The 13,226-nt window shown below is 32.2% G+C and overlaps 2 protein-coding genes and 1 pseudogene across 3 annotated transcripts; all 3 read right to left on the minus strand.

The window, feature by feature from the left end:
- Positions 1 to 207: 207 nt before the first annotated feature.
- Positions 208 to 1,285, minus strand: LOC149394414 (GEM-like protein 4). The gene is made up of 2 exons (XM_089617631.1): positions 1,007 to 1,285; positions 208 to 901 (listed from the first exon to the last, which is right to left on the minus strand). Exons 1-2 carry the CDS (start codon positions 1,209 to 1,211, stop codon positions 441 to 443), a joined length of 666 nt encoding a protein of 221 aa, XP_089473757.1. The 5' UTR covers positions 1,212 to 1,285; the 3' UTR covers positions 208 to 440.
- A 3,484-nt stretch (positions 1,286 to 4,769) lies between these two features.
- On the minus strand, positions 4,770 to 6,068 carry LOC149394415 (GEM-like protein 4). Its single transcript, XM_089618409.1, has 3 exons — positions 5,715 to 6,068; positions 5,515 to 5,595; positions 4,770 to 5,420 (listed from the first exon to the last, which is right to left on the minus strand). The coding sequence occupies exons 1-3, from the start codon at positions 5,851 to 5,853 to the stop codon at positions 4,972 to 4,974; spliced, it is 669 nt and encodes a 222-aa protein (XP_089474535.1). The 5' UTR covers positions 5,854 to 6,068; the 3' UTR covers positions 4,770 to 4,971.
- A 4,622-nt stretch (positions 6,069 to 10,690) lies between these two features.
- Positions 10,691 to 11,728, minus strand: LOC149394416 (GEM-like protein 4; annotated as a pseudogene). The gene is made up of 3 exons (XR_016299839.1): positions 11,520 to 11,728; positions 11,320 to 11,400; positions 10,691 to 11,223 (listed from the first exon to the last, which is right to left on the minus strand). The product of XR_016299839.1 is annotated as a GEM-like protein 4 (transcript).
- Between the last annotated feature and the right edge of the window lie 1,498 nt (positions 11,729 to 13,226).

Below are 13,226 nucleotides of genomic sequence, written 5' to 3' on the forward strand. Positions count from 1 at the left end.
AGGCTCTGTCAATGCTGAGCTCAATTAATTTGAAATTCCGGATTGAAAAAAAAAATCATTTTTTTACAAGATAACCTAATAGTATTGGTGTTTTACTATAATGCCTTATTGTTTTTTTCCCCAAAAATAAAATAAAATTTCTTAAACGGACCAAAAATTGAAGTAATAACTAAATAAAGCTAGGAATAGTAATCGGGTAGCATCACATTTACTACAGCACTAGATGGACTTAATTATATACAAAGAAACCAAGAAAAGAGTATAATACAAATTGAATATAGAACGCAAGAAATAAATGAGATATTTCCTTCTTATGAAAAAATATTATACCTGAATTAATACTGCTACCTATAAGTGTTGCACAAGCAGAAGCAATACATATATTTAAGCTTGATAAACTCTGCTTCTAAATCATGACGAGGCTGATAATTCTAATTAGCTTAAGAATACTCATAAGATTGAGAGAACGAGTCTTGGAGATATTGGAATGCTTTCTTGTAATTCAAGAATCCCATGAACCAGAAGTCGAAGTCGTCGACCGTTACTACTTCTATGTACTTTTGTGACGGCTTCTTTACATTCTCTTTCCTCTCGATTTTCATTACGTCGCTTATCGGAATCACGACCTTGTAACGAGCTCGAAGTGCTTCCCCGTTTGAAGAGGAAAATGAGATTGATTTATGGCTGCAAAACGCGATTTTATCGGTTGAGACGAAGAGAAGACCGGAAATGGGTCCCGCGGTGGTCGACAAATAGCATTGAGAGGCCTTCAATAGCTTCTCTCCTTCTCTCACGCAGAATGATTTCTCGAAGCTCTTCTGATATCCGCCGAAGTGAAGAATTCTCGCTCCTAGCCTCAGTTTCCGCGTCAAAGTCTCTTGGATGTTCGTCCCAAGTTTCACTGGAAATTTCAATAATATTCATATCAGAAAAAAGTTGAATATGTATATATAGATAATATCATCACGTTAGCATTGTGTAGTTTTTAGACAGAATAAAAGCTTACAATGTTCTTTGATCCCCCGAACGAAAGTGTCGGCTTTCTTTCCAAACTTGAATGTTAGAAGATGGAATTTATTACTTCTTCTAGAAAGTGAAGATCCGTCCTCGTCGGAATTTGTTAGGAAGGCCTTTGGAGACCTCTGATATAATGAAAAATCTATTGATCTGATTGGGAATCTAATAAGTTGTCCCTTGATACCAGTTTTCATGTTCGACGTTGAGCGATGAAAATCAAGGAAAGAGAGTTTTTGAGAGCGGTTCTTGGTTTGAGTTTTTATGTTTTGGTGAGAGAGATTATTGTGGGTAATGGTGTATTTAAAGGGCTTTGAAAAGCAGTTATTGGTCAACGTATTTCCTTCATAATCTGAGTCATCAGTGTCTCAGCAATGAGAGTAAAAGCTTTTGCTTTAGACATGACATGTGCTCATACAACGTTTGGTTGATTCGGATTAAAAAAAAATGGAGGGAAAAAGTAGATTTTGGGACGTCTGAATTGTTACAAAAGCTTTCTTGCTAGAGAAGTCTCTATTTGATATTGGCTGATCACAGTATTTAATACATTTAATACTAGAACGAAGAAACACGAATTTGTGTAATTAGCCTCGTCACATATGCTTTATCATTTCGTGATATAAATCACGGAAGTGCTCGAAAAAGAATATAAAAACTATAGCTATGAATAGTTTGGACAACTTTTCAATCCCACAAACTCACGTACTTTATTATTTTTCATTCTTGACAGTATGAGCTGGCTGTCTCATTTGCATGCATGCTTGAGCTGGCAATTTGGCTTTATGATCTCAGTCCTTTAGACTCCTACTATGTTAAGATTATATACAATAAAAGGAAATAAAAATGTATTTGATGATTTGCTTACCAAGTTTGAAAACACAAAATAGTATAAGCTATTGTATTAATATTTGCAATTGGTAATATATATTTGAGATATCATCATTGGCTTTTTACGGAATTTCCGTTGCTATATGGAATTGTCTGATATCTCAAAAGATCTGGCGTAAGAGGTGTTAGTCATCTAGGAAAAAAATTATTATTACAAAAGAAATTTGAAATGTGTAGATACATTAAGTGGTCAATAAGCCGCGAAAAGAAACGGCAAACTAAGCCACCCTAAAGCAAAATGACATGTCCAAAGGCATTGGGCCAAGACAAAAGCCCATTGAAAAGACAACGCAAAACACACATTCACAAAACTATGTACAAATAAAGCACAACAGCAAGTTCCTTGAACCGGTTGTCGATGAAGATCTTCTAGCAGAAAGACTGGTTCTAGATTAAGGTCTACGTGAATTTGACCAAGTAGAAAAATGAATTGATCGAAACAAACTCTAGGTGGGATTTATATGATACAATTCCTAATCTCCCACGAAATCCAGTAAATCGAAATATAATTAAAATATACGATACTTTTTTGTCCATAAAAATCGCAAATGAAAGATATTCTAGTTCTATCTGCACGGGAGGAAAGTGACTGAGTTAACCCGGGTCTTGAACTTGGTTGAACAACTTCTTGCAGCTTTGACTTAAACAATTGTTTTGTCAAACTTATCCATGTCACAAAGGACCCAACATCTAATTAAGATAAGATAAGATAAGATATAATATGGAAAGGAAAGTCCATGACAAAAGTTTTGTTGGGCAAGGTTGAAACACACAACAGTATGAAATATTGTTTAATAAGACAGATATTGTATAATCTGTTTACAAATGAGACGCAAAATATTAGAAGACGTGTGATCAAATTGTCCCCAGACGGTAAATTGGACAATTTACGTGATGCATACATAAAATTATTAAGGGTAATTTAGCAAAATAACCAACTCAAACCTTTAAAATTGCTAAATAGCCAAGGTTTTGTAAATATTAAGTAAATAGTCAGTTGTCATTTAATGCACGTCCAAATTTACAGAAATACCCAAATATTTTCCCGCCCAATCGTCAAACCTGCTTACTAAAAAAAATTAAATTGATATCGAGATTTCCGAGAATTGAGGACATTAATCACATTTATTTGAAACCGTTCACCTTCATAACCGCATATCTCTCGGTCATAAAAAAAAATTCTCCCAAAAGTTTTCCAAAAACGCTTCACTCTTCCCCGACGAACTCTATTCATCTTCCCCGACGAGCAATTTTGGCCATTAAATCTCAATCTGGTATGCATGTATAGATTTCTTCCTATTGTAACTCGTATTTACAATTTTTCTTCATCGATTTACACAATAAAACAAGGAAAACATGATTTTTTTTTTGTAGCAGTTATGGAATAAAGGGGTTTTACCAATTTCCGACAAAGATTTACACATGATGGAAAGATAAATCTGGGTTTTCGGGTTCGATTTTTGAAAAACATGGATTTTGTGTTAGTCATCTTCCTTTAGGATAAAGATTCATATATTTACTGCATAATATGTCAATAACTTGTGTGTATTTACTAGTGGACGAGTTATACATGGCTTGTGGTCTAATTAAAAGGAAAAATGTGTGCATGTAGATATCAATGACTTAGGTGTGATGTTGTTGAAAATGAATATGATGTCTAGGTATTTTAGATGTTATTCTTTCTTTGTTAAAACGTGTATTTACTGTCGAAAATGTCAATTAAGAAGTTGTGACGAAGATATTTCCATGTATTTACTGTTGAATATGTCAAGTTATGAATTTGTTATATCTAATGAAATTGGAATATTAACGTGTATTTACTGCAAACATGGTTAATATGACTCAACCACGACGGCGAGAACAAAAATAACTGCCGTAAGAAATAAGACGCTCACAATAACGCCGTCTACCGAAAATAGTTTGTAAATCATGTTGATTACATTCTGTATTTACACCACCTGACAATGGATTATGGTTTTCCAGCCATTGACGTTCAAAAAGCTTAACTGCAACATAAGAGTGATAGTAAATATACGTAAATACAATAATAATTTTATGAAAACCCGTGCGAAAATAGCCTAAAATTTCAAAAAAAAAAAAAAAAAAAGAATACAGACCTGATTCATTCAGAGTAAATAAGGAAGATCAATATAACGACTATTAAGGAAAATCAAACTAAAAAGTAAAGAAATAATCAAAACAGTTATAAGGAATAAAAATCAAATATATAAGGAAACCAAATAATTTTTCAATGCATGTACAAGTAGTTACTACATATAAGGAGTCATTAACTACACGTTATCCTGTTCACACTTGAAATCAGGAAATTTAAGTTCCGAAAATTCGGGATGGTTATATAATTCGAATTTCAAAAAAATTCGAAATTCAAAACTCAAATAAGGGCAATTTTCGGAAAGGCAAAAAATTATAATTGGGCCATGTCATCTGTGTGGCTATTTACTTAATATTTACATAACCTTGGCTATATAGCAAATCACAACGTGAGTTGGCTATTTTGCTAATTTTTTGAATTATTAATCAATTCGTGATGTAATATTAGAGGAAACTTATAAATTACATGTCGATCTCATCGGATATATAGAATCACACTTTTGGTCTTTTCATATATTTGTCTATTAATTTCATCTTAAATCAAATTTGAGATTCTCTCGTTTTTCACAGAAACACGCTTTCAAGTATTATTCAGATAAAATTAATGTGTAATATATTGACAACGTGCAGTGACATTGCACTCGATTGAGTTAAATTTTAGGTATTGTTTATTTATTCGTAACTTATACTTTCTACATCTTGTCACACATATCATTGGAACATTCTATGTGACATCCTCTTATCAACTATTCACATAATGTGTCTTAAAATAAGTAGGTATGAGTTCCAATTCTTAAAACATATAATTAATGGGATAATATACATCAATTCGAGCGCATTGAGCTAATTAATGTTTCCTCTAATAAGTCTTATACAAGTTATATAATTACATAGACTAAGCAAACTCTTTTCCTAAATGCTAAAGTGGCCTAGAAGTCTAAATAGCGTAATAAAATTCTAAGATTGAGAGAACGAGTCTTGGAGATGTTCAAATGCTTTCTTGTAGTTCAAGAATCCCATGAACCAAAAGTCGAAGCTGTCGACCGTCACTATTTCTATGTACTTTTGTGACGGCTTCTTGACATTCTCTTTTCTCTCGATTCTCTTTAGGTCGCATATCGGAACCACTACCTTGTAACGAGATCTACATACTTCCCCGTTTGAAGAGGAAAAGGAGATTGATTTTTGGCTGCAAAACGCGATTTTATCGGTGGAGATGAAGAGAAGACCCGAAATAGGACCCGCGGTGGTCGACAAATAGCATTGAGAAGCCTTCAATAACTTCTCTCCGTCTCTCACGCAGAATGATTTCTCGAATATTTTCTGATACCCGCCCAACTGAAGAATTCTAGCTCCTAGCCTCAGTTTCCCCGTCACAGTCTCTCGAATGTTCGTCCCAAGTTTCACTGAAATTTCAATCATTCAGAGCAGTCATATCAGTAAACTTGAAAATATAATTATGCAAACTAGTAATTTTGATACAGAAGAAAAAAGGCTTACCGTGTTCTTTGATTCCGTGCGCAAAAGTGTCGGCTTTTTTTCCGAGCTTGTTCATTCGGTTCAGAACTGAATGCACTCCATCTGTGATAGGACAGACTGTTAATTCCTTATTCCAAAACAAACAATTTTATAATAATTTAAACGTTTCAGTGCTGATATATTTAGATTAAAAAAATAAAATGTAAGAAGACAGGATTTACTTCTTCTAGTGAGTGAAGATCTGGCATCGGAAAGTTGTTCGTTGTTGGTTAGGAAGGCCTTTGGAGACCTGTGATCTAATGGATAAGTTATTGATCTTATTGGAATTCCAATAACTTGTCCATTGATACCGGTTTTCATACTTTTCACCGAGTGGATGAAAATCAAAGCTCTTCAAATGATCAAGCAAAGAGTGTTGATAGTGCTCTTCAAGTTTCTATATTGGTTGTTGAGGCTAATTCAGAGGTGTATTTAAAGGGTTACGGAAGGACTTAATGGCCGATGTATTTATTTTAGGATATTTTGTTATGATTATCTGAGTCATCAGTGTCTCAGCAATGAGAGTGAAAGCCTCTGCTTTAGAAAAAGACAACTTGGAAATGTCATGTGATCAACCATTGCCTTGTCAATCTCTATAAAATATTTTGTGGGGGAAAGTTAGATTTTTGGGAGGTCAGAATTGTATCCAAGTTTTCTTGGTGTACAAGATTCCATGTTTTTATGAGGCCTACCATGGTATTTAGATAAGGTGAGGCATAAAAAAGAAGGAAAAAAAAAAGTTGTTGATGACAAACTTGTTATTTACATTCAGTTTACCAAGTTTGAACAGACAATATATTCTATAGAGATCGTGCTTTAATTCAGGTATAGATTTGAAAATTGGCTTATGCTTTTTTAACATCAAAATTGACGTGTAAATATTGTGGTCGTATAATATAAAGAAATATATAAAAAAACGAACCCATGAGTCTGAATGTCGGCGAAATTTGATAGGCCGAGTTACTTATATATCTGCTATTGTGTAACCAACTAATAACGTCCTTTCCAATAATAAACTTCTAATATTTTATGATCTGCATATTTTTGAGAAGAGCAGACTTTGTTTGTCAATCAAAGCTGTACGTGAGTCAGCAGTAGGACCTCAAAGCTGAAAAATAAAGGAATCTCTCTCTCTCTCTCTCTCTCTCTCTCTCTCTAGATCTCTCTCACAGACACACACACACACCGTTGTCAGCAATGAACGAATATATAATATAATATCTGGATTTTAAGGAAGCGTATAAAGAGGGAATGTTTATGCATGTAGTTTCCTTAAGCATCCAAAACGTTGGCGACAAATCTACCAACATTGAGATTTATAACTAATTAAGTCGTATTAAATTTATTGTCTACTAAATATTTAATATTTAGTTAATTATAATTAATTAGCACTAGTTCTATTAAGAGCAGTGTAGATAATTGACTATTCTGAAACTTAGAATTGCAAAATAGTAGTTGTTTCCATAATTTTTGTTAATTAGTCAGCCAATATTATTAACCAACAAAATTGATAGTATTACCCTCGCACATTTACACACAAAAATTGATGGTATCCATTAACAAGGCTACAAATCAGCCAAACGAGACAGACCAAGAATATTTTTTCTTAAGAAGAAGAGGATGAAAAATACACCGTATTACTAGTAATTAATTTTGCAAAAACCCAGAAAAATAATCCGAAGAAGATGAATCGCTACCTATTAACCAAAATTAACTATTGTACGAAAACACATAATCCTAAAAACTAGTTAATAAAAATGTGTAAGTCAGATGCAAAACTAATATTAAAAAAAAAACAACGTAAGAAAGGATGAAAAGGAAATTTCAACCAACAATAATTAGTACCATGTCAGCACTATGGCTAGTTACCAAAAAATATGAAACGTAGACTAGAATAAAAAACTAACGTTTCAATAGGCTTAATTGTTTATGGTTCTCTTCTATTAACAATAATTAATTAACAATTTTGTCCAAATAATTTATGCCCATTAAAAATTATTGAGAAGAATTATTTGGTAAAAATTTCCAATTGGTTATTGTTAATAAAATGAGTAACTAATTAACTATAATTGACCATATTAATTTATTATGCAAACTTAATGTATTTATATAGCTATATAACTATAAAACCCTATAATATTTGTGATACGAAATAGGATGTAACTAATTAACTATAATTAACCATAAAAGTTATTATGCAAACTTAATATTTTTATATAGCTATATAACTATAAGGGCGCTCTAGCTTACTAGCTTTTTAAAAACTTAGAATTGTTAAATAGCCAATCTTTGATGCAATAAGACATAATTACCCTTATTTTTTCCCCTAATTCTTTGCCAACAATAAATTAAATGAAAATAATTTATCTATACATAAATACTCTCTCTCTCTCTCTCTCTCTCTCTCTCTCTCTCTCTCTCTTCGTTGCATTTTTAACCGTAACGAAAGTTGAAAAATAGCATCGCAGTTAATAGTCGGTAATAACTGTTAATAAGTTTCTACCAGAAACCTATTTAACAGTTATTACCGGCTATTAGTTGAAGCAGAAAGCTATTAATAGTTATTAACGACTATTAACTGCGTTTTTTTTTTTATGTTTTTGACATTTGTCCATGGCTAAAATATGTGTGAGAGAGAGAGATATATATATATATAGAGAGAGAGAGAGAGAGAGAGAGAAAGAGTGAACGTGAAAATACAGAGAGATAGAGAGAGAGAGAGAGAGAGAGAGAGAGTGTGTGTGTGAACGTGAAAATAGAGATAGAGAGAGAGTGAGATATCCGAGATCCTAATAATTAGGGATTTTGAATAATAAATTAGATTTTATTAATTTCGAAAATAATTATATTAACTAATTAATAAAGGTAAAAATGGTATAAACAATGTGCTACATAAGCCGAATGACTAGAAATCAAAAAAATCTTAAACGTGTGACAAAATGAAATTCTTAAGTTTGAATAGGTTTAGTCAGTTACAAATCTCTAACTATAAACCCTATAATATTTTTTATACGAAATAGAATTTAGGTTTACATATATAGTTGAGTCTAAGAGTTTTTATTTAAAATAGAATATCATTATCGATGACCTCGTGAAATCCTAATAGCTAGCTTCTTGTAGCATTATTTTTACTTAAGCGCGCGAGAATAACGTGCTTAAAATTTTTACTGTAAAATTAACGTTTTTTTAAATTGCAAGTGCAAGGCGTCGTAACTATCTAGCCAATTTCAAACTTGATATCAAAGAACTAGCCAATGTTCCATTTCTTTTGTAAGTTAGCCATTTACGTACCAAAATTAACATATGAAAATGCTCGAAACAATCATTTAAGATGATATCTGATTAATGAAACCACGTCACAAATGTGGTTAGATTTTAAACATGTTTGAAATGTTGGTTAGATTGCAAATCCAATATTTTACGTGCTTTAGTACGTGAGATTTTTTTAGTGACTTACAATTTTTTATAAAAAATATATATGTACATTTTTGGACTCAATTCAACTTTATTCATTGTTTGCAATTTTATTTATAAATAAAATAACTGTTTATTGTTATAACAAAAATATATTTTAATATTATTTAAAATAATCGTATTATTTAAAATAATCGTATTATTTAAAATAATCTCTATTTTAGGAATGTTGCAGTTTAAAAACGTTATTTTTTTATACTTTATAATTTCTCCTATTCTTTAAGATCTAACGAGACCGTATATAGTATAATGTATATTTATATTGTTATGGCATTTCTAGTATATAGTGTATTATAATGGCATTTTTAACGACACTTATTATAAATAAATAAAAATAAAAATAAACCCTCTTCCACCTCTGACGCGGCAGACTTGAGGTGTGCGGCACTTGTCCAACCATGGACTCAAGTCCAACCATTTAGAAAGGCGGAAATCAATATTGAAAGCTTTTTTTTCCGTCTCTTTATCGGAGATTTATGATGCAAACTTTTTAGGATTGTATAAGGTAAATATCGAAAATTATCCGCATGGACGTGAACAAAGTTGGTTAGACTGTAGACATATTCTATTCACTACTAGATATATGGGACGAAGAAAAACGATTTATGAATCTGCTTTATCTTTTTATTATATAAATCGGCGAAGTGCTTGAAAAAGATTTATGAGTGTATTTACGACAACTTTTCGATCACTCGAGCAGGCGTATACCTTTATCTTTTTTTTTTTTTTTTCCTTTTTTAATACCTTAAAATTAAGAGCAATAAACATCAACGGTCGCTGATGCCGCTAATGTTTATCATTTTTGTAAAATTAATATGAGGCCGTCTCATTTGCATGCTTGTTTGAGCTGGCAACTTGGCTTTATGATCTCGACCCTCTTTAATTCCTATTATGCTTAGATAAGATAAGATATAATAAGGAAAAGAAAGTTGATGACAAAAGTTTTGTTGAGTAAGCTTGAATACGCAAAATAGTTGGAGATATTGCTTTAATAAGAATGAAATTGTATAATCGGTTTAAAAATGAGAAACAAAATATTGGAACACAGTAGTGATAAATGCCCCACATGGGAAATTTGTGAAGAATTTTTGTGTTTACGTCAAATAAATAATACGTAAAATTATCAATAAATTGCGATCTAACAACAATCTCATCAGATAGAATCATACTTTAGTGGTCTTTTCATATATTTGTCCGTGAATTTCATCTCATACTCGAATTTTCATATATTTGTCCATGAATTTCATCTCATACTCAAATTTTCATATATTTGTCCGTGAATTTCATCTCATACTCGAATTTGAGACCCAGGTTTTCCACTAAAACACGCTTCCAAGTATCATTCATAATACATTGACTACTTATTTAATACTGAATTTCTCTTTTGGTGGACCACAACCCTCTAGACCTAGGTAACAATGCATCCAATTGGGTTATAAATTTTATGCATTGTTTATTTGTTCATCAGTTATACTTTGTGCATCTCACATTTATCGTTCGAACATTCTATGTGACATCTTCTATATCAAAATTTCACATAATTTTTTTTATAATAAGTAGATATGAGTTTCAATTCTTAAACAAATAATGGGATAAAATACTTTATGAAATAAATAAGATATTCTTCTTATGAATATAATTATACGCAGCAATTCGTGTGCATTGAGCTAATGCTTCCTCCCATAAGTCTTGTACAAGTTATATAATAATTACATATATAGTCTAAGAAAACTCTTTTTCTAAATACTAAAGTGGCCGAGAAGTCTAAACAGCTTAAGAATATTCTAAGATTGAGAGAACGAGTCTTGGAGATGTTCGAATGCTTTCTTGTAGTTCAAGAATCCCATGAACCAGAAGTCGAAGTTGTCGACCGTCACTATTTCTATGTACTTTTGTGACGGCTTCTCTACATTATCTTTACGTCGCTTATTGGAATCACTACCTTGTAACGAGATCGAAGTCTTTCCCCGTTTGAAGAGGAAAAGGAGATTGATTTTTGGCTGCAAAACGCGATTTTATCGGTGGAGACGAAGAGAAGACCGGAAATGGGACCCGCGGTGGTCGACAAATAGCATTGAGAGGCCTTCAATAGCTTCTCTCCTTCTCTCACCCAGAACGATTTCTCGAAGATCTTCTGATACCCACTCAACTGAAGAATTCTAGCTCCTAGCCTAAGTTTCCCCGTAACAGTCTCTCGAATATTAGTCCCGAGCTTCACTGGAATTTCAATGATATTTCAGAACAGCCGTATCAGTAAACTTGAATATATAATATGCAGATTTGTATATTTTATATACGGTAGTAAAGGCTTACCATGTTCATTGATTCCGTGTACGAAAGTGTCGGCTTTCTTTCCAAACTTGCTCATTCGGTTCAGAACTGAATGCACTCCATCTGTGAACAAACAAAAAGTACCGTTAGTTTTCGTTCGTTAAAGAAACCTTTTTTTTATTTTTATTTTTCAACATTATAGACAAGAATATATAAGTAGAATGCAAGAAGATGGGATTTACTTCTTTTCGTAAGTGAAGGTCTTTCATCGGAAAACTGTTCGGAATTCGTTAGGAAGGCCTTTGGAGATCTCTGATCCAATGGATAAATTATTGACCTGATTGGAATTCCAATAACTTGTCCCTTGATAGGTGTTTTCATATTTGATGCACAGAGACTAATGAATATCAAATAATGCTCTTCAGATGATCAAGTAAAGATGCTGAGAATGTTCTTAATTAGAGTTTCTATATTGGTTTGTGAGGCTAACGTAGAGACAGAGGTGTATTTATAAGATTATGGAAACGGTTAATAGTCGACGTATGATTTCCTCTTAGATATTAAATCTTTCATCCGAGTCATCAGTGTCTCAGCAAAATGAGAGTGAAAGCCTTTGCTTTAAAGAAAGCAAGACAACTTGGATATGTCATGTGATCAACCATTGTTTCGTCGATTCTCAATAAAATATTTTGTGGGAAAAGAAGGCTTTTTTTTGGGACGTTGTATTGTAGATTTTCTTTGAAGTGAAGACTCCATTTGGCATTGGCTTATAGAATTTTTATGAGGCCAACCAATTGCAAAAATATTTTTAAAAATGGTTTCTTCTTATATCTACGTGACAGTTAGCTAGATAGTCTATTTAATACTAAAGATAGTTCGACAAAGGAAAACTAATTGTGACCTCTTCATATGCTGACTTATAGGATATAATTGACCATATATAAAGCGTGAGAAAATATATTCTAAAAAAAATGCAATATAATTCACATTTTTTTTTCTTTTCTTCTAATTCTAACAATAGTTATGAGTCGTTGTGATCTCAGTCCGCTTCAACTATGGTATAAGATAAGATAAGATAAAAGCAAAAGGAAAAAGGAAAAAAAAGTAGTTGATTACCAAGTTGTGATTCAATTTGCCGAGTTTGAGCAGACACGAAGATATTGTATTTAATTTACATATGATATAATACATATTACATGTATGTATAGTAAAAATATCTTTATGTACATCAATGAGTCATGGATGAAGATAAACAGCCAGAAAAAGTTGTACGCAATTTTCTTTGCTTTATGGCAGTTAAAGCCCACTTTTATGAATTTCTGTTATCTCAAAGATCGAGTCTACACAGTTAAAAACCATTCTTATAAAATATCACATTAATTTCAAACTTGTGGTAGTAAAGACGACAAATTCAAATAAACTAATGATTTGATCATGTCATACGACCTAATAAACTAGAATGTTGTCACTTGTTAATAAAAAGAAAGTGACTGGTCAATATATCGCAGTTAACGGCTAAAACAACGATGTTGCTAAAACGACAAAGAGTAAATATATGTACGTATATATGACTATTGTGTAATTAGAATATCAGTCTTATTATCCTTTACAATGTCTTCGTTCGACACCTATTCCAAAATCCCACGTGTGCTGAAAAGCAAGAAGTTGATGAGCGTTTTATGTGACAAAATTTGGTTCCACGAAGAGCCTTTTGTACTAGCCAATCAAGCTATCAGTTGAATTATGTAATCACCGTATCACTCCTCGAGTCAATCGTCATCGACCGCTGAATTCAGTTAATGCCAACAAAATTGAATCAAACGCTTAAATCCCAGTAATGATCACGCATGAGTTAAATGATAGTGAAATAATCTAATTTGTCACTTTTACTTTATCGGACATTGGTTTTTGACTCCTCGTCACCTTAAAAAAAAAAAAAATTGTTATTG

This window comes from Urtica dioica, chromosome 6 (assembly GCF_054948205.1).
Source record: "Urtica dioica subsp. dioica isolate 48M chromosome 6, U.dioica_male_clone48M_v1_H2, whole genome shotgun sequence".
Lineage (NCBI taxonomy): Eukaryota > Viridiplantae > Streptophyta > Magnoliopsida > Rosales > Urticaceae > Urtica > Urtica dioica.